This window comes from Trachurus trachurus (genome assembly GCF_905171665.1).
Source record: "Trachurus trachurus genome assembly, chromosome: 10".
Taxonomy (NCBI): domain Eukaryota; kingdom Metazoa; phylum Chordata; class Actinopteri; order Carangiformes; family Carangidae; genus Trachurus; species Trachurus trachurus.
Genome location: NC_139894.1, coordinates 15412019 through 15433596, shown reverse-complemented (window position 1 = coordinate 15433596; position 21578 = coordinate 15412019). Strand labels below are relative to the sequence as shown.

Genomic DNA, 21578 nt, shown 5'->3' with positions numbered 1-21578 from the left:
TACGAGTGGCCGTTATAGGGAACTTTCACAGACAACAGGATGGTAAAAACACGAGCTACGGGTTACCTGGAACGCTACCAAGTCGTAGTTGTGACTTGAAGCTGTAACTTACGGTTTCAAAAGCCTGCCTTGAACGCAGCATTAGCCGAAACGGCCGTGAAGCTGATATCTGCTTTAATTTGAGGATAAGATTACATAATAGGCCCATGTTTTATTTTTTGTTAACAATTATGCATTACTGTACAATGAAGTTGCATCTGCAAGAACTCCTGTCAGATTAAAACAGAAGTAAGCGGAATGTTTGTGTTAATATAAGTCTTAAATAGTTATATCTTCCGACAGCAATCACTTATATAGAGTGTTTGGTCTGAAACACGGGTCTGTCAGTCACTCTGCTCTGCTGTGGCGGTCCTCTCTGTGTGTGCAGCCAAGGGATGCGCATGAATGTGGTGACGTAGGGACGAGGGCGGGGACTGCTAACTCCATCGGCTGACAAGAAGTTAGCCAAAACGACCGGATCGCTTACTTCTGCTTTAATGACAACCATTGTTAACCGAGTCTCGTCTATCCTGATTTTTTGGGAAAGACTTACTTAAAGTCTATGGGAGTTAAGAGCTCGTAACCAAAGCATCTAGTCTGTCTGAAAACAATTAATGCTTTTGTACAGGATGACTGGAAATTGATTTAAAAACATCCACACATCCACAATAACTGCTAAGTTATGAAGCTATGATAAATCACTTCAGGGGAGAGGACTTAGCTTGGCATGTTTTGCTGACAGCACACTGAGCAAGATATGCTCAAAAGAATTGATTTGTAGATTAACCTCCACACCAACTTTCCCTCTCATCTCCCGCTGGAAATCAATGGCACTGTGCGAGTGGCTGACTCATTTAAGCTGTTGGGCAGCAGCACCATCTCTAAAACTCTCGGATGAGACAAAAACATTCTTCACCTTAACCGAGAACCCTCTGAAAAAGGTCTGTCTTAGTTTTATAGATGCACAGCCGAGAGCCAAAAAGCTGGTAAAAGAAAACAACACAAAAGAGCAAACTGCAGTTCACTATCCCCATCCCTGAGAGGTTCACTCGCTGCCAGCTGCCCTCAGTCAGAGACTTGACTGGCACAAGAGCCGGGAATTGCGCAGGGAATATCAGCACTGACCCTGCCAACATTGGCAACCACCTGTCCCACAAATTATTTCAGGGAAGCAGTCCATTAAAGCCGGAACCAGCTGCCATCTCCGCAGCTTTTCCTACAAGCTGTTGGCCTAGAGAAGCTCCTGACTGCCCTGCTTTTTCAGAACAAAGGTGATACCCATGTTTCCTTTTGTGCACTCTCAGCATTTTGAAAATATTTTTGGGACTCAGTTCAGACTGTCTTAGTTATCTCTGCTACTTTACCAGGCCATACAATGATATACTGTAGGAGAGTACTGAATCATTATGTTAGATTTTTATCCCTTATCTGTCAAGTTTTCAGCTTCACTCACCCCATATTAAATAAAGGTCTTATACTGGATGAAGTTATATTCCCATGTCTTCTTTCATTATCAAGCTCTCAGTCAACAGAGAAATACACACAGCCTGTATTCAGAAACAGAGCTTCAAAACGTGATTTCAGGACTTTTGTAAATTTGTGACCTCACGAGACAGTTACCACCCTGAGCTAAGCGCCCAGCATGGCTCTTTAGAAATTTTTTTTTTAGTATGAACTGTATTAACAGCACAGCACCAGGCAGCCATTCTGTCACTGAGCTAGCAGCTAGTAGATAGGAACATATGGGGGAAACGCTGCACAGGCTTTAAACAAACTGTTGCTAAAACTCCAGAGAGACGATGTAAAACGTCACTGACATGATTCTCAGTATGTACATCTTTCTGTACCTGTCACAGCTTCAAAATGAACACGCCCACAGTATGAAACATGGGACTAGTTTGTTCAGCCACCTAAAGATGATTACTGACTCAACATAATCCATAACTACAGTATATTTTGATTGGTAGAACTATAGAAATGACCCAGCAACATACAGTATGGCTGTGATGTCATGTAGTGTTAACACAGTGTTTGTTCTGAAAAAAAGTTGATAGCAAGAAGCAGAACAGGAATTGAGTGGATGGGAAAAAAAAACTCGCAAAAGTTACTTCCCTTCAAATAAAATTATGACGAATTAATATATTTTCTCTGTGTTGGATCAAAGGAGTAATCATATCAAAAACTGACGTGCCATTAAAACTGTGCTGCTCAGTGGCAGAGTCACTTTTTGTCATGTCATGACAGGGTATTTTCTTGTGGTTGGCAAGTCTTAGTTTTGTGACAGTAATCTGTTTTGTGGCTGAGTCTGAAGGGCCAGAATAATTCGTCCTGTAGCAGCACGTGAAAACAGAACGTATGCAGAGGCACAGAGAGAGAGAGAGAGACGTGGCGGGGTGGAAGGTGGTGTGAGTGTATCAGAGCTCCAAAATCAACACCACTGAATCACGTTGTGTTAGTTTCCTCTTGTCCTTGTGAACCTAAGTTGTGCAGACAAAGTGATGTGTCAAAGCATGACATATAAACACTCTCAACTTTACAGCTTTACAGAGCCTGGAAACTCTGGCTCTTATTAGGAACTGTTTATTCCCCAATAACGGTGCTGCAATGATGCACTGTGCATCAATTATTCAGACATTTCCATCCTAACTGTTTGGCCTCATGACAGTTATACAATCCAATCTTACAGCTGCCGTCACATTTGATGTGTTCAGTATAAGAAAGCCAATGTCTATGACTTTTCCAAAACATATTTCCTTCCGATTATAAATCCTAAATTCCTGCGGGCCAAGAACTTTGACTGCACTCATGTCACTCTCCTCAGACTTCCATCTCAGTCCAGTGCGTTGATAGACTTCCCTCCTGGGTCGTGAGTGTCAGCCACTGGATTCATGTCCGTCTCACATTGCAGGTCCGAGTGAAACAGAATGCAGGAGTCTTGCATATTTACAGGCAGATTAATTCAGCGCCAGGCACAGCCACATAAGTAAATCAATAAATACCCAGAGAGGAGTTTGGAGCTGCTTCATTAATCACAATGCAGGCAGCTCTGTCCTCCTCGACACTGACACCTGCTCTAATCGCATCGGCAAAACCACACGGTGTCTACAGCGTCATTAAGATCTTTCGATCTAATGGCTGGCTCTCTGAGAAGCCTCTTTTTGAATAGTGTGTGGTCAACGAAGGATTTAGCCATTGTTTAATTATGACATCACAGTAGACGGAGTCAATATCTGCAAAGTCAGACTTTATTGTCGCCTCTCACTGAAAGTTACAACATCTATGTTTTATTCCTGTTTGCTGTGTTGATGTCTGCATCCTGCTGTGCATGCACTGACAGGTTACAGCAGGACAGCAGCACATGCAGTCGCACTGGTGTGTGCAACCTCAGCTCGTATTTGCAGAGATTTTCATTTTTTTTGGGAAGGGGGGGCCTCAAATTCTAATCCTAGGGTTTGGAAAAATGATTCCAAATAAATCTTGAACGCAGCAAGCTCACAGGATTTTCTGCTATTTGACAGGGTCATCTTCATAATATTTTTTTCAGAGCTTTTTCATTTCTATCCTTCATAGAAACTGTGCAATGTGAACTGACTACCACTTGTCAGAACGGCTTTGTGCGCATTTTCAAGTAACCTGCACCAATCTCGTCACGGCGTGTCATGAGTTTTACTTTTAAAGACCAAAGCACAAATTAAAATGTGGTGTCATGCTTTCTCTGTCAGTAACGCAGCAGGCACTTCTGTCCAAAAAGTAAAAGAGATGAAACTCATTCACTTCTATACTCCCTACAATGCATCCAACACAGCAGAAACAGCTTGGCACATGTAAACATTGGGTTTTGTGAGGACATGTTCAGCTGGAAGTATTAGTGGTGTCAGGATGGAGGACTTGTTCCCTGTCAGATGCTTTCCTGGTACTGACGCAGATCCGGCCACACTGCCTGGAGGAAACTGGCTCGCCTCGCATCAGAGATCTGCCAGTCTCCATCGCTGACTTGCGCCCGTCTCCTCAATTCCTCTGTCAGCTTCGGTTTCTGAGTGACACTGGCTGCCCTGCGATTGGCTTCTGGTTTCCAGCCTGTGTTCTTTTGAGATTTTTCACAGTTTTGAGAAGAAAGTTGTGTTGTTTTAAGTGTGCCAACCACAATGTTGGAATAAGTTTATTATTTATCAATTAGTGGTGGTGAAATATATCTGCAACGCGCCCAGGCAAAAATCTTTCCTCTTGACTTCACGTTCCATCTTTCATCATCAGTGCCAGAGGAGCTCTGGCCTCTAAAATCTCTAAATACCTGGCTGTTCTGGCACATTAGTCATCTTGCCACTAATCCACAGAGTTGCATGTCTTCTAAGGTGAATGGCTTTGGGAGCTGTCCCCTCACTTCCCACTGCAACATGTCCGCCTCTGTTTGTGATGCGCGAGGCCACAGAGCCAGTGAGAACTTGTCACCGGTGGAGCTTTTTCCTTTCTCTCTGCGTTATTCTCAGTCATCTCTTTCCTTGTCATTTCTTGATGTGGTAATACTCCTCTTGTTAGACATTAAGTTGGTCGTGTCATTTGGCTCCCTCTCCAAATGTTGTCACTCAGAGGGAATAAAGGGTTTTAATCCTCATTAACAAAATGGCCATGAATGTTAAAACATCTGGCACTAGGCTGAATCACGCTGCTGCCCCTAAACACTGGAATACACAGACACCATAGCAGATGCAGTTGTGTGTCACTGTAATCTCACAAACCACCAAATGGTTGTGTATAAGTGACATCATAACTACGAGGCGAAAAAGTTTTTTTTTTTTTTTCAACAGTGTTTTTATTATTTTTCTATTAAGTTTGTTGGAGTTAGAGCATTAAGCACTAAACCGGACATTATAGTCTATCTATCTATTGCAGCCAAATAATATTTCAGCTCCATCATTAAATCCCTTTCATTCTGCAACAGATTTGAATGCCGTCCTCTAATGCTGAACACGGCTCATGATAATAATCTAATTTCTACACCCAAGTTCTTTCATCAAAATAATGGTACGGATCAGAAGTCAGAACAAATAGGTGTGGGATTATCTGATACCTGTGGATTCTGGATTACTGCAATTTTACTTTCAGAAATGCACTCCGTGCAGCAGTAGTTAATCTCATCTAAAAGATAATCCCCCATAATTGTGGTTATGTGTGTCAAACTGCCCTGATAACAATAAATGATGACTCTCCACGGGGGCCAGAGCATGGCAACATTTCAGAGTGGGATGACTGTGATTACTGCACATTAAAAACGGTCATAAGACATAAGGCGTCAGCTATATGGGGCTTAATAGCCTTTTCTTAAAACCACTCATATCTAGAAGCCAGTGGAGGTTAGCAGTCTTCCTCTCGAAGCACAGTATTAATATAACAAGGAAGTGGACGACATGACAATTTTTTCTCGTTATCTCCTAAATTGGACAAAGATGACATCAGCAGAAAACTGTTCTTTTACATGTTCCTCCTTCATCTGGCCTGCTTTCTACTGCTGCTCTGGAGAAGAGTGCACTTTAATGGCTTTGTGTAGTTTTTATTTTATTTTTTACACTCATTATGTAGCACAGATGACAAATGGCAAATGGAATAATTTCTTACCCATATATACCTTTGCCAGTCATGTGGCAATCCAACACCGAGCCTTAATGGGCTCACCGCAGATCAAAAGCTGTTGATGAAGATGAAGGAAAGAGCTCATCTGTTCAGCCGAGCATGTGGCGGCGCTGACTCATTTGTCTGTAAGCCTTCACACCACCCTGAGCTCACTTTCAGTGTGTGTACAGTACGTAGCACCTGCAGTTCTGCAAGAGGTGAATGCTAGCGATGTCGTCGTCACTTATCTCAGAATAAGACATCTCTGAAAATTTGAAAACCTTCAACTGTATGCACATGAACTGAAATTGAATCCAGTCCTTCAAGGATTTTTTTTCTGTTTTTTATGACTATAGTTCAATTTTTTTGTAAAACGTGTTGCAAATGCAAAGTAGTAAAACCCAGACTTGTACTTGAGGGTCGGTGCACATTTTTTCCTCAGTTTTCCATGCATAGCTACATTATTAATACCACTACAAGAGACCGTGCATGATACTGTGCAGAGCTATTGTGGGGTTCGAGGCCACAAACAGGTCACTGAAGCAATTACAGGATCCCAAGGTTACTGTAGAAGCCCTGAGTCGCTGGTGTCATCCAAGACAACTTACACAGAACCTTGAGGGACTGGAGCAAAAATTACTGTGTGTTAAAGATTGAAGAGGGGCTTGTTTTCTGAGTGACAGTGAAATATTTCTGTGCAAAGTCAAGGTCTCAAAATCATGTAGTGTTCAAAGGTTTTATGGCCTACTGGGTTCTATATTTTAAATAATGCCCAGGATTAATAGTTGCACTTGACATGAACTAATTAAAGTTGGTGAAAATTATAAAGGGGGATTAAGGCGAGGTAAGAAAGGGAGGCGATAAGGCCGGACCAGTGGTAATAAACAGGAGCTACAGGCTGCAACAGAGCAGATTTGAGAGACAGCGGCTAACTGGCCAGCAGCCCCTGTGGCCCCCGATGGTTAGGGCGAATGATTGCCTCTCGTTTGAGCAGAATGCAGATCAGTGATTGGCAGTTTCTTAACTTTGAGCAGGGCTGTAGTCTCAGTGGTGGTGATTCACCAGGAAGACACCACAACAGCAGACCACCATCTCTTCTGCACACATGCAGAGAATAGTTAACAGGATTACCCGCTTTTTCCTCTTCTCCAATCCCACAGCTCATTTCACGAGCAAGTTACAAACGGAGCCTCTCTTCAGCTCAAATCAGTGTTCCACCTCAGCAGGGCTCGCTGCCTACGAGAGGAACCATCAGTGTGAAAAGCAGAATGGAGGTCCTGAGCTGACCTGATGGGACTGGTAGATTGAGGGAGATAAAGGTATTGGCAATTGCTTTATGTAGGCTGATCCAAAAATGCCCAACCGTGCTTTGCTAAAAGCCTGGAAACTGCACAGCACGGAGTGTGAGTGAAGTGTGTGGCAGCACAGACAAATAGCAGCCAGCAGTTTCAGGTAATCAGGTAAATATCCACGCCGGCAGTGGGGAATGAGCAGGTTGGGTTTTAAAGATATAGTTGTTTTGCATTTATTTTATTGACATTGTGCTGGTGCACCATGTCTCTGAAGTGCTGATGTTGGCTGAAAACTGCATCGGATTATTAGTATTTTGTTTGTGTTGCAGATTAAAAGAGAAACTGTCCAAATCCTGTCTCCATGGGTATTATGTAAAACACAGTGGAGCACTGTACAAAATATCACAGGAAACCATTAAAGGAAAACTATGATGTAAACTATATTTTCTCAAAGCAAAGCTAGGCAGTTTTCAGACATACACTACTGTATATCATTTTTAAAATTGTATATTATTATGGCAGTTGCCACTTAAGCGCCAGCTGTAAATTGTAGTTGCTACTTCATATTAATTAATCTGTGATTAATCTGTGTGTGGAAGGGATTTTAAGCAGCAACACAATCCATTCCCAACCTTTACATGTGGAAATCTCCATTCAAAAAAACAAACAAACAAACAAAAAAACCTCACTCTGAAAGTTATTTGTATTACTCACTGAACATGTAGAGTGGTAGAAACATTGCCGACACTCTGAAAACTGTGGTGTGTTGTAGTCTGGACAGGTGAAAACTGAGATGTTGTCCTACACACCCATGGTTGTCTCTGATTGGGTGTCATCAGCCTTTACTACCAGTGGTGAAAGTGACATGAATAATAAAATAAAAGTGTTACTGACACTTGTCATTGCTGCATTTGAACACTGAAGCTCCGTAGTATTTTTGTGCAGCTCAAACTCAACCTGCTTCTTGTTCCTTTACACTAGTTCAGGCATCAGTGTACTTGATTCCAATGTATGCATGTGTTTCAGGTGTGTTAGTACAGTATGGACACAGATCATTTCTGATACTAAGCTAAAATGCTTATCTGGATGCAGATCGTCTTTTGTTTTAAAATGAAAATGTAGTAGTGTGGATGTAGCCTCTGAGCTCTGGTGAGCTGGATGAGAAGAGAGGATGCAGCTGCTGCATGGCAGGAAGTGTGAGGAAGAGTAAACAATTTCAGTTATTGCTCATTAATTAAGGTCTTGACTGTCCCCCTCCTCAACCCTCACAGAGATGCTGTGCACTCTGGAGGTTAATACTATTGACCGTATTGATCCCCGGGTCGCTCACTCAAAATAGCAGTTTCATTAGAGTGGAGATATGGACACAGTCTCTTGAGTGAAGGATGCAGGATGCAGGCAACAGCAAGTGTTTGTTCAAGCTTCCAGGCATCTTGACTGACAGGGAGGAGGATGGACACAATCACTGACATCCTGAGAGACAGCTGAGAGCCTTCTCTGACCAACACAGAGATACTGAGAAGGAGGGCAAAGGAAATAACTTCATCTAATTTAAAGTCATATATACACCATACTGTGTAGATTCACATCTTTGGGCCATGTTTAATGTCTTGAATGACCGCAGCCCTCGCTCCTCTTGAGCTGGAAAATGAAGGATGATCTATAGCAGAAAGCCATTAGCTCCATTCCTCAGAGAAAGCTCATTTATTCAGCAATGACGGGAACAGAGAATGTGAGCGTAATACATTTCGTAGCGAAATATTAAACGGGGAGAGAAAGATAAAAGAAATTCTGATAAAATGGTGGATGGTTGAAAATCACGCTATATGAAACCCTGAAGTAGTAAATGTCAAACTCTCAAATGAAATGTGGGTGTGTGCTTTTGTGTGCGCTTGTGTGTTAATTTCAGTAATATTTTAGCACTCCCTGTGTGAAAATGATGAAGCAAGAACTAAATGTGAGCGAGCCTTCTGTTTCGAGGATGTGTGAAAGAATGGGGAACAAAGACATTGTTAAGATGACTGCTAAATATAGCAGCGATCCTTCACTGGTCCCTGAAGCCAATTTTACACAGTCTGGAGCAGTGAACATCACGGCTGTGCCTGCCTCCTTCTCATCAGGGAGACATCATTTACATAATGAGACGCTGCCACGGCAACAAAGCCCCAATCAGCATGGGAGTCGTCAGTCATGGGGGGTGGATACCAAGGTGCCTTCCTAACATGCGCTTTTGATACGCTGGGGGCCGCAGCGGTGCGAACGCCGTCACACATGCACACACACAAACATACGTTCTGAGCCAGAGAGAGAGAGAGAGTCCGTACGGAGAGACACACTTGATTAGAAAATAAAGGGTGGGAAGGCAACAGTAAATGAGCGGTCCTCTGGGGTGGTGTTGTGGAGGTGTGTCCTGTGTGTTTGTGTGTGTGTTTAAGTTGGGGATTGTGAACATGCGGTGTTAACATTACACACATTTGGTGTTAGGATATTTTGGTGCACTGGGGAGCAGCTGTACATTTGAAATCTGATGTGTAACGTATAGTGCTAAGTCGCAAAATAGTTAGATGTTTAACAACTTCAAATATAAAGTAACTGTATGTTACTGTATGTTTTTTACAACCTTGAATGTTGCACTGACTGGTTTGGCATTTTAAATTTGTTGTACATGAGTGAGTGAGTGAGTGAGTGAGTGATCAAGTTAGAGCATTAGTCAGGCAAATGCTGTGTGACTCAGTCATGAAGTTACATTACTGCTGAGACAACTTTAGAGTTTGTCCTTTGGCCATTCTTCTTTTAAAATTAACTGGCATGGACAAGTGGGGTCGTAAACTTGTTGCCAGACTCACAGACTTTTCAACCTTTGCCCCTACTGTAGTGGCAAATCGGGCGACAAACCTCAGCTACTTTCTACACAAGAGTGTTGCCAGATGTAGCATCTATTTGGGCTCAATATGAAGAAACATCATCAAAAAATACATGAACACTATTTTCTACAATCTCTGAAAAATAAGAGGATAATTGAACCCAGAACAAGACCTGTAATATAAAGTGACTTAGATTTCCAGCTTGAATCTTATGATTTTGATGCAGGAAGGGATGAAAATACCAAATGACCTTGTCTTTGCCATGTGACACTTTGGTCTGTGCGACTGATCTATGATAAAAAGTGCCATCAATGAACAGCATCAACCCTGTTTACCTACAGCTTGCTCTGCTCATTTTTAGATCCTCTCTCAAAAAACTCCTCTGTGGATTTATGCAGAGAGAGGAGCTATGGCTAACCATAGATAACAACTTCCAAATTTGATCATCATGCCACCTGATTGGTTGATCCAACAACACCTGTCTTAAGGCAGGAAGCCAGAAGAATAAACATCCCAGTATTAGTTGCGCTAAGTGTTAGCATTGTTATTCATTTCCACACACGATACAAATTTAAACATGGCGTCACAGAACCACATTGTCATGTTAGCAATGAATACTTGATGTTGTAAGGATGGCTGAAAACACACACTGGTGCTATAGTTCCACAAACCTCAGGTTAACCTCCCTTTAGCCAGACTGCAGTGTGATTCAGTTTCTCACCTGACAAACTTTTCTTTTTGTTTTGTCAGATGTCATCAGAGATTCTCTGCGGTGAATGATCACATCATTTTCAGGGTAATTAGAGGAGACAAGTCTCTGCCTACACTGCAGTACAGAGAGAGGAAGATAAAGAGATGGAGAGAGAAGCAAAGGGACAAAGGAGAGGGAGTGTGAGGGAGTGTGAGGGAGTGAGAGATGGCAGTCAGTGATCTAACAGTAATCCATAACAGCAGAACTGGCTACCATAAAGAAGATGAACAGTGCTGTAGGCGACATGAAAAGGTTACATTGCAGTAATGACTAAATGCTTCAGCTTTGCTTAAAGGTTACAGTGGAAAATTAGGACAGGGACAATCGCTTCACTTACTGTGGTTTCCCAGACTAATACCTTCAAATAGTATTCATAAGCTTTTCATTTCTGATTCCAGTTTGATTCTAGCCCACTCTTCAGCGAGTGGTCTACAGTATGTCATTTCAAAAGAGCAGATGAGCTTCAGCACACCAGGTCCAATAAAGAGCTGCTTAAGGCTCCATAGTTGTGACAAGCCAATCCTCATCTTTCTGACCTTTATGCCATGTCCCTGTGTTTGGTGTGCTGTGCAATTATGCGGTCAGTTGTTCTCCCCCTGCCTCACACAACAGACGTGTTCTTTATATATATCTCTTTTCTTCAAATCTTTGTTGCGCTATTCATAGTACAAAGACCTTTGTATCACAGCAACCTTTAGAATATCTGACAGTGAAGGGAAATACACTGCAATCCCCAACCAGCAGAGACTGAGATGGCTCTTGTTTTCACATGACTGTCTGTGTAGACCTGACTGTATATCTATGCGTGCGTGTGTCTGTGTTCATGTGTTTTCAGTCTGGTTTGCCAGTGTTATCTCAGGATTTTGCAGGGCTCTCTCTGTATTTGGCTGTACACTGTGGATCAGAATGGAAGGCATCTGGTGTTTGTTCATAGCCCAGATTTGATTTGTTTAATTTTTTTTCTCTTTCATGTTGGTGTATTGCAATGGTCTTCTGTGTGCTACACTTTGCATGTATGATTTTAAATGGAAGGTCTGGCTTACTTGTTGTGGGGTTATGTGAGGTAGTCATGCATAGTCAGTGTATCACCTGCAGTACATTCAGATCAGCGTTAAGAGAAGCAGCAGGCTACATGGCACACTAGCAGTGGTACACACTGTGCTATTGTGCACTGGGCCAGCAGATGTAAACACACACACCAAAAAACGGGCTTTAACCCTCGTAGGCCTCTTTTTCATTTTTCATGTCCCTGTGTCTCTAATAGACTTGTAATTTTTTTTTTAAAGTTCCATAACAGCTACATATTTTCCGAATCAGCAAAACCTAAGCACATTACAAATTATGTCAGCTGCAAAGCCTCTGCTGCACTAAATATCTGACTGGTCACATCCTTCTGTCTGTTTTTTGTCACTAAATAATTAAGACCAACTTTTTCTCCCTTAAATTGCTTTATGTTTGGGTAAACAACAATTGACAACCAAGCCTCTGATTCAGACCCTCTGATTGCTTGTGACAGATCCTCCAATTTAAGGACAAAACAGTGTGTTTCTAGAGTTAAATTCACTTAGAATTTTTTTTGTGGGATGATAAAGCACTGATGATATGTGTCTTAACACCTTTTTCTCTGATGGCCCCATGCACAACAGCACATCACTGTGTTTCTGTGCTGGTGTTCACATCTGCTTCTCTGAAGTGGCAGCATACTGCTCCAAATATACCGCAGGAAACACACTGACTAACCTCACACAACCTCATGTTAACTATCGCTTTAAAACGTATGTATCAGTTGTGTGTGTGTGTGTGTGTGTGTGTGCGAGCGTGCATGTGAACAATCAGTCTCTTGATCCATAAGTCAATTGACAAAAAAGAAACATCTTTTATTATCATAATCATTTCAATTTGGCAAAAATGAAGGTTCCCACTCCAGTTTTAATTAGATTTGGGATGATTGTCCAGGAATTTTTAGATTTATTTGTCAGTTATTTGGATAAAATAATTGGTAGTTTAATATATAATGACTGTATCTCTGCAAAAGACTGAATTATATAGATACTGTACAGCTAGCCCTCACAATACATCCTCCTCTGCACATGCACCCAGTGTTTGTCCTCATGCTCCCTCTCTTTTCTCCCAATACTTCTCTCTTGCTCCTTTCTTCTTTCTTGCCTTCTGCACCATAGTTGAACCTTCACTGACCAGTAGGACCAGAGGAGGAGGGGAGGGCGCTGTCCTCTGTGCAGGTGCAGACTGGCCCTTGTGTATGAATCTATGCACATCTGCTTTCATGCACTTAAACTGTAACACATTCACACAGGAGCATGAATAATTTAGGTACTGTGGAGATCTGTAGACACTCACATGCACTCGTGATTATAGTATAGTACATGCCTTAATGCTCATAACACCAGTGAAAACATGCAAATCCCTGTCAGAGCTACACTGTTAATGACTGGGGCTCTGATGAACAGCCTTTAAAACAATACCAATCTGAACCTCATCATTTCTACACATCCACGCTGCTGCAACAGTTTCATGAGATCATTTTACATATTTGTAAGTTAGTGTGTTGTGCTAAAAAACTGTATTTGGATCCTGTGGGCATTTTTGGTGAGATGAGCAGAATGTGTTAACACTGTGTGGAGGCAGTCCTCACACTTGTTCTAAAATCAGTCATCACACCCATTAAAAAAAACAAAACACTTGCATGGCTTCTTAGCTCGAGACACCTCGAAAGCAAAAAGAAAAAAAGAAAAAGGAATTAGAGAATAATATTTTTGTCTGTCGGGTCATTAAACTTTATTTATTGCATATTTTCTCCATATTTTGTTTAGTCTTGAGAAGAAAATTGGCATTTCCATAACAGACATTGCCCTGAATCCTTTTTTGGTGTGGATGAAAATAACTGCAATACAACAGTAAAGCAGATGCCTGTTAGTGGACTGCCAGATATGAACACAACCATTTGAACACTGATTTTACTTTGTCAGATTTATTCATTCATTTTTTCATTCATTCATGGATTCACCCAGTAGGACGCAGTGCAGAGACCGATTCAAGAAGAGCTTAAGCATGATACTTACAACATGCTACAAATGCAGAGTATCCATCATCTAAATGTGTTGGGGAATAGAGTATACTATGTGCATGTACAGTATGTGTATGTGTATGTGTGTGTGTGTGGGGGGGTGAGTGGGTGGGTGCTTAACACTCTGTGCTGCAAAGCTCTAAGGGACAGATGGCTGCTCAGTCTCATTGTGAGTTGGTCTGCAAGTCTCTTGTCTTTGGCTCTGGTTCTCCATCCTGTCTTGGCCGTGGCATCGCAGCAACACTCACCCACCCATGCAACATCTACACGCACACACACATACACTCAGAAGTATCTGGGTTCCTACTACCCTGCAGGGAACCAAGCTGCCTACTCTGCGATAACCACTAACCCTGCTGCTGCAAGTGACCTGACCCATGCTGGAATCCAAACCAACACGCTAATCGCTGCGACAGGCTACTGACTCAGCAGGTTTTCATTAAACTTAATGGCACCACATCACTTTACAAGCAGATGAAAGCTTATAGAATGTAGTTCGTATTTAAAGTTCGCCATGGGATAGCACTTGCTTTTAATGGATGTAAACTGTTACAAAGCCGCAACTAAACTGGGACATTATTGTGAAACTAACTCAAAACTGTCCATTTCATTGTATTAAATTTGCATTCCTTGGCTCCTATTGCATTAATTGTACAGACATTTATGAGTGGTAAATACTCTTATCTCAAGTGCAGCTGATCTGTGGCCTCTGTAAATATTTTTGAATCTTAATTATTGTCTTTATGCAGCATCTCCTCTTCATGCCTGTCCTCTGAGTTTGTTGTTGTCAGATGAATTCACCCCAGTGAACTGCGCATTAGAAGCCAGTCCCTGATTGCGTAATTAGCCACTACCTTAATAATCAGGCTCTAATAACCAGCAGACCGTGAGCACAAATTGAATGAAAGGAGACGCAGAGCAAATTTGCCCTGCGTGAATCTAAACCCTCGTAGTTTACAATGTGCAGTGTAGAGACAGTGGAATGATAAAATCAGGTTACTATAGCCCCTGCCAGTGGCGGGGTTGATGATTATGCTCCAGCTCTGCCTCGTCTGGCAGGCTGGCTATACGTTTGCTTGTGTGTCTAGATGCGTAGACGGAACACAATGTGTTTTTATTCAATCATCTCCGTGTTTTTGAAATGGATAAAAAGCTGTGTAAAGGAAGCAAAGCACCTCTCTTTCTTTTCTGCTTACAGTCTGAGCATGAACACAAACACAAGTACACACAATCTCTCTTACATAAAAAAAACACACACACACACACACACACACACAAAGCAGATGTAGATTGTCAATGCAGGTGTATACGTCTCCACTGAGCTTTTCAGATTAAGAATATAAAGCGAATCATTGTTCACAGCAGCGACTTGTCTGCCCAGATAAATGCCACATTATTAAAAGCTCATGAACATTGTGTTATTAGAATATAAACAGTTGCGTCACTTGTTGGCTTGTTGACACGGCATCCAGGAGAACAGCAGCAATACAGTAAAAGCTTCAGTAAACCCCAGCCACAATAATTGTGCCCTCCCCTTTAAATGTGAAATCCAAATCCTGCCCAGACATAATTACTGTGCTGATGATGTTATTTTTCTCACCCGCTTTTCCAAACTATTTTGAGCCGAACTTATTAAAGCTGTGCCGCTACTAATTAAGTTGTTTGTCTTTGCAAAGCGATCTCCGCCTGCCCACTGCTGCTTACTAATGAGTAGTTGTGTCACGGCACCCTGCCTGCTGATTGAAGGGGAGATGAAAGCAGGAAAATAGAAGAAAAATGACCCGATGGTGGCGATGCTGAGGCTGTCGTACACGCCGCTAAATCACGTCAGTTTGGGCTTGTTAACAGGCGGTTATGTGGGTTGTGTGAAGGTTCCTGTGGAGGTTATAGACAGCACAAGCTTCACTCAATTTAAAAGCACTGAAGTCTTAAGAGAAACAAAGCTTTTGCTCAGGCACATTGGAGTCTCATTCATTAGAATTACGCAATGAGAGGTAGGGAACCGTACGGTAGTATAAAGTGACACTCCAGCCAAAATCACTCCTGTTTTTTCGTGACTTAAAATGCAACCAACCAGCAAAGAAAAACAAGCGACAAATATATCAACTGCACACAAAAAAGAAAGAATAGAAGGGCAGCTAACTTGTCTGATGTCCACAGCACTATCACAAGAAGATTCATAGTCCTTGTAGAGAAAACATTAAAATAGTGTCCATCTGTTCATTTTTGTGCCTTCACTACATCCATTCCTCCACATTCACAACTTCCACCACCTTGAAGGGGTAGATTTACAGACGCAAATAAGATGTTCAAAGGAACAGTACCCACAAATTCACAAAATTCATAGAAACATTTCCCATGTGTTATTGTATTCTCCTGCCTTGTTTATCAGGTTGTATGACATTCTTTCAAAAAGCTGCCACCTTACAACACTCCTGAAATAACAGCCTTCTGCAGCTTTCCACTTTCTTGTTATTATGTGTTTGCTGATCATGTTGCTTGTCTGAACCGGTTGACGGAGTCAGGGCTTTCAAGTGTATATAACTCCAGAAAAAGTTTATAATCTATTCACTCCATTTATGTGATATATTCATGGATTCTTCTCCAATAGGACTGCATCTGTCTAAGTAACCTCCCATGGTACCAGAAGTATTGATGGAGAATTTTAAATTGTATTGACCTTCTTCTAATGTCTCAAGAGACCTGTTTGGTAAAACCAATAATTTTATCCCAATCACATTATTCAAAAGAGTTGCCTAAATCCTTCTCCCACATTGTTCTCAAGGCTGTGGTGGTCTTGTAGCTGGATTTGTTCATTAGCATCAAATTAAAGTGTCCCATCTCTACATTACACAAAATCTCTTCAGAGGTCCGACCCTGGGGGGAAGCCTGTGCAGAGATGAAAGTGCTGACTAGGGCTACAACTAGGTGTCCTAATTGGAGACAGAATTGATTATTAGTCAGATTAAATTACTCAACCATTACAAGTTGCCAGAGGATTTAAACCCCCCCTCTTCCATGTAAATGATCCTGAGTATAAATACTTTATACTATTTCTACAGGAGATTTGCCAACAAGGACTTTTGGGTTGTACGGCTTTATTTTGAAAATGCAAACCACTTTCTTCCAGATATCCTGGAGATAAGAAATTATGGGATGGGATCGAACATTTGGTGGCATTTTGGCAGATGAATATGATTACTGGGGGAGGGAGGTGCAGACTCATTGTTCTATTGTGTACTCAGGAGGAGCTCTTCCAGGAGCAAGTGCCCAGTGGGACAAGTGCTTCAGGCTAAAAGCATAATAATAGAAGAGCAGTTTTGTGAGGCCCAAAAACGGTATTTACAGTTTACCTGGATGCATTCTTCACCTTTTGCTGTTCTACAAAAAAAAGACAGAAAGAAAAAGAATGATATCCAGAAGAATACGCGCCACTTTGGGAGTGCAATTCATTTTGACAATCTATTAAAAGTACTGTAACAGATACAGGGGTCAGCCAGGCAACCATCTCACATAACACCCCTCTAAATCATTATTTGGATTATTAAACGCTCATGCCCTTGAAAAAACAACAGCAGCCAGTGTGAGTTATTAATTGTTAGAATAGTCTCCATGGCAGCAACTCTTGTGGTGGAGAAATGAAAACATGTTCACATGACCTTTCTGAGAGACTCCTGCAGCATAATCCACTTCCACACTCTCCATCTGTATGTTCAGTATGTTGCAAAGACTTTACTTTTGCCAAAATATGGCTTACCGTAATACTGGTGGGGCTTGAGAGAGCCACCAAAGCAGTTTATTTACTCCTAATTTGGCAAAACAAGGACTGGAACATACTGAGTACACAGATGGACAATGGAAAAGTGAATTGTGGCGCAGAAGTGATTTCACAAGTTTCTCTGGGCTTTTTCTAACTTTTTCTACCCTAAAATCTGATCGAGTGACCACAGCCACAGTTCTTCATGAGGGAGAAACCACAGTGAGTAAAGCGACCTTTCAAAGTCAACTCAGTATAAGAAATGTTATGAATTCCCAGTCTCGCACTGGCAGTTAAACACTATGTTTATGCAGTCAAAGGTCTGGCAGAACTCACTATTATTTTACTACAATGGTGTAAAAAATGCCCTGTGGTTTGAATTTTCTGAAATGTATTGGGTTATGGTACTTTGCACACAGTCTGTCAGAAAATTGTTGGTTTGAGTGTTCACATTAACTGTGCTGGGGTGACAAGTGGAACAAAGAACAGAAAGAAGTTCGTTATCGAATAGGTGTCTTATTTCTCGAAAGCCAAGTCCCAGCTTTTATTTTGAAGGTGTTTGAACCCTCAGGCTGTGTGAAAGCAACCCCTCAGAGGCAGGGGTTGTGTGAGCTAGTACAGACCTAATGGCTTTCCCATCTGCTGTGTCTGGGCAGTGTTGGGCTGCTGAGGGACCCCATGCTCCTGCATGTCACCTAATACACAACATGGAGGGAGAGCAGTCAGGTAATTTTAGTTTATTCTGAAGACGTTACTGTAAACAAACTGTGAGTGTGTGCATGTCCGATTTCATGAGACCATAATCATATGTAGAAATGTCACCGTGTACTGTATGTCACCGTCTGCACATCTGCCTGTGAGTATATACATGTACATTTGCATGCAGATGCACGCATGTGTTGTAGCGTGAACATTGTAGCGTGAATGAAGTCACAGCCCCGTGGTAACGAAGAATGATCCACACACGCTCATTCTCAGTCTCATATTCTGGAGGCACAGCATCATCCTCAGATTACTACGAATGACGTCAGTGAAAACACGACAGTAGGATAACATTTGCAGTCATCCTGAATAATCATCATTTCAATGATTTCTAGATTCTGTATTCAAATATTTTGTCATTGCACTTGGAAAGGTTTCCTGGATTGAATCCTGAGACCTGAGTTGACCTTTTAGACGGGAAGCTATAAACAGACAAAGCTATAAAGGCGTGAGTCAGAAAAAACAAAAAACAGGAAGCAGGTGGCATTTTTAATATAAAATGCAGAAATGTTCACATGTGAGTGGCACCCACGCTTCTGCTAATGTATATATGGTCATAGTTTTCATAGCAGCGGCCCATGCATGTAGTCTTGCAAGGTTACTTCACGTGACTTCTCTGGCTGGAGGGTTTCTCTCAGCCTCTCTCTCTCTCTCTCTCTCTCTCTCTCTCTCTCTCTCACTCTCTCTCACTCTCATTCCTCTTGCTTCTCTCCGTGTCTCCCACTTTGAAGCGTGCTGTGCTGTAGGGTGCTGTCTGAGCCAGAAGCAGTCTGAATGCTGATGAATGTCTGCACAGATAACCTGCGACTGATCTCACTTGTGTCTCCCCTCGAGGTTAACCCTTGTGTAACCAAGCAAGTCAAGTAAAAATTAAAAGAGGAAGAAGAACAGATCCATGGTGATTGAGGGGTTACACACATTTACACAGTTACACTACTGCAAGACTTGCAAATGATTTGGCAAATAAGTGTCTGAAGTAGAGGCTGATGCCTTATTCAAGTGTCTTCCTATGATAGTCTGTCAACAGAGAAATATTATTATATTAAGTCCATGTCTACCCTCAGAAGACTCTTCAGGACTTTAGTCCTCTTATGACTTATTCCACTGTAACAGCACATTAGTCCCCCCTTTTTTAGAAAGGGTTTAAATCTTTCTGCCCGTCCACTTTCCCTTCTGTCACTTCCACTCCAACTTACTCTCTTAACATCAGACTCAGAATAACACGCTGCTGCTGACTTCGTCCTCTTCCTCCTTTAGAGACATTTAGACTCTGTGTTGTCAAATTTGATGTTGCTCTGCTAACTGAATTGTAATACCCTGGACCCGAAGTTTTTAGTGGCCTGTTTGTGTTTTTTGTGTCAGGAGGGCTGGAGGTACAAGTGCAAAGTTGAGGAGCAATGACTGCAGAGGACTGTCCTTTTTCTCTGAGGCTGTTTGGTCTGACATCTTTTTTTCTGAGGCTGTTTGGTCTGACGGCTTTTTTTTCTGAGGCTTTTTGGTCCGATTACTTTTTTTCTGAGGCCGTTTAGTGTGACGTCTCACAAAGGTTTTCCTGATCCCTTATGCCTTTTCATCTACAGTAAGGTCTGACACTGAAGCCTGACACCGATCTCCTAAAATGTACACCGTACTGCTGTAAAAGTATCAGCTCTCATAATCATGCTTGACAGGTTACACCATGACCCCGGTTCACCTCTTGCCTCAACTCTGCATATCGCATATTGTAGGAACTGTTGAAATGGTTGTCCCAAAAAAATCAGTAAAGCAGCAGTTCATTTAATTTAAACAGGACTATTCCATATAAATAAAATTTAATTCACTAATATTTGTCACTTGTCAACAGAAGTCAATCCAGCATATCGGTAGATTATTGAAAGCTTTCATATGTGCTACATACTGCATATAGCTGGGGAGAGGCAGCATTTCTCTTTTTAAAAACAAGTAATTCACTTAGCATGGACCTTGATATCATTAGGTTATTCATGATCAATTCAATTTCAAACAACATCATTTTGTCTTTATGTACTCCTGTCCAAAAGCCCTTTTTACCCGCACTGTGCTCCTAACTCCTAGGATTAAGACAAATGAAACTCAAGGCATAGTGGTGATCAGAGATTATTGATGCTTATGACCTTATTATTGCAAACCATTAATGTCCATTGGAAGTTATTTAAATATATACATTAGTCTACCTGCCACTTATTATTAACATTTTCCCCTGTGTTCATTTAGCAGACATGTTTGGGACAAGAGCAGAAAAAGTAGGTGATCCAAAGCAACTAAAGCACAGGGCTAGGCACCTAAAGTGAGTGAGGTTGTGGATAGCATGGTTGAATAGACCAATAAAAAACAGTAAATTCACTGCTGTAAAAATGGAACATTAAACTGCACAATATTGCACAGAAAGAAAAGCTGTAGCATTGTTTCCCACTAATGTCAAATCTGTCTAAAAATCAACCCTAATCTGAGACAGTGTCTTTTACCTGTAACCCTGCCCCACCCCCCCACCACACACACACTCCTCTTTCCATCACCTCACTGCTGTGTCACCCCATCCCACTCCTCTCTATAGTCTTCTGGGATTCTCTCATCTTCAAGCTTCACTGACTTGTCCTCATGTTTTGCACTCGGCTTGATCTGCACACATCCATCAGGTGACATCACTATACGACTGATGCCCAAACAGGAAATGCTTTTTTTTCCTAATTGTGCGTGTGACTGCTTTGTATGTGCACACAATGCATGTTCACATGCATTCAGACGTGTGTGGAGCAACAGTGACAGCAGCAACACGAGGGTGTAGATCCCAGGGTGCACTGGGAGTGCTTGAGGAAATGTAAGCAGCTTAAGCAGTCCATGATGTTGTCATCTCTTCTCAGCTGAGCTCCCAAAATAACAGGCCCTCTGGGTACAGACTGGCAGCGCTGAGCAGGGGACAGTCAACAGACAGACCCAGAACAACCCGGCCCAGATTAGACCAGATCAGACTAGCCCAGTTACTCAGTCCACTTAAGCTCAAACTGGTCAATTTAACCTTGCAATTCAGAAGTTGTTGACTGTGCCTTTATGTGGTTTGACAATTCTCATCCTCTCCAGCCAGAAACCTGCTCTCCTCAGCCATTTTTTTTAAATAAAGGCTTGGATGCAGCAGGCAACTTCCCGTGAAGCCTTGCTTTTTGCCATATCATAGGCTCATGTATGGGGCTGTTGACTTTAATGAGCATGCTCTCTGTCTGAGCCGAGTGTGGCTGCTGAGGTGGTCATAGTGCTGGTGGCAGGGGAGTTAGGATTAACGTGTATCTTCGCTCGCACACAACCACACCAACAAGACCCCATTAAGTGACTACGTGTATCGGAGAGGGAGGTCCTTCTACTGAGACAGCAGACAGAGAAAAGTGTTTAAGTCTCCTCCCTGCCCCTC

At 42.0% G+C, this 21578-nt stretch overlaps 1 protein-coding gene across 3 annotated transcripts in view; it reads left to right on the top strand.

The window, feature by feature from the left end:
* fgf13a (fibroblast growth factor 13a) overlaps window positions 1–21578 on the top strand; it is a 97965-nt gene that overhangs the window by 4080 nt on the left and 72307 nt on the right. Inside the window, exon 1 of one of the 3 annotated variants that reach the window (XM_083980578.1) lies at window positions 18030–18121. The exons of the other annotated variants lie outside the window; for them this stretch is intronic. Within the exon in view, the coding sequence (XP_083836704.1) occupies window positions 18103–18121 (19 nt within the window). The 5' untranslated portion in view covers window positions 18030–18102. Of the gene's footprint in view, window positions 1–18029; window positions 18122–21578 lie in introns of those variants that run through there. 3 annotated transcript variants of the gene reach the window in all.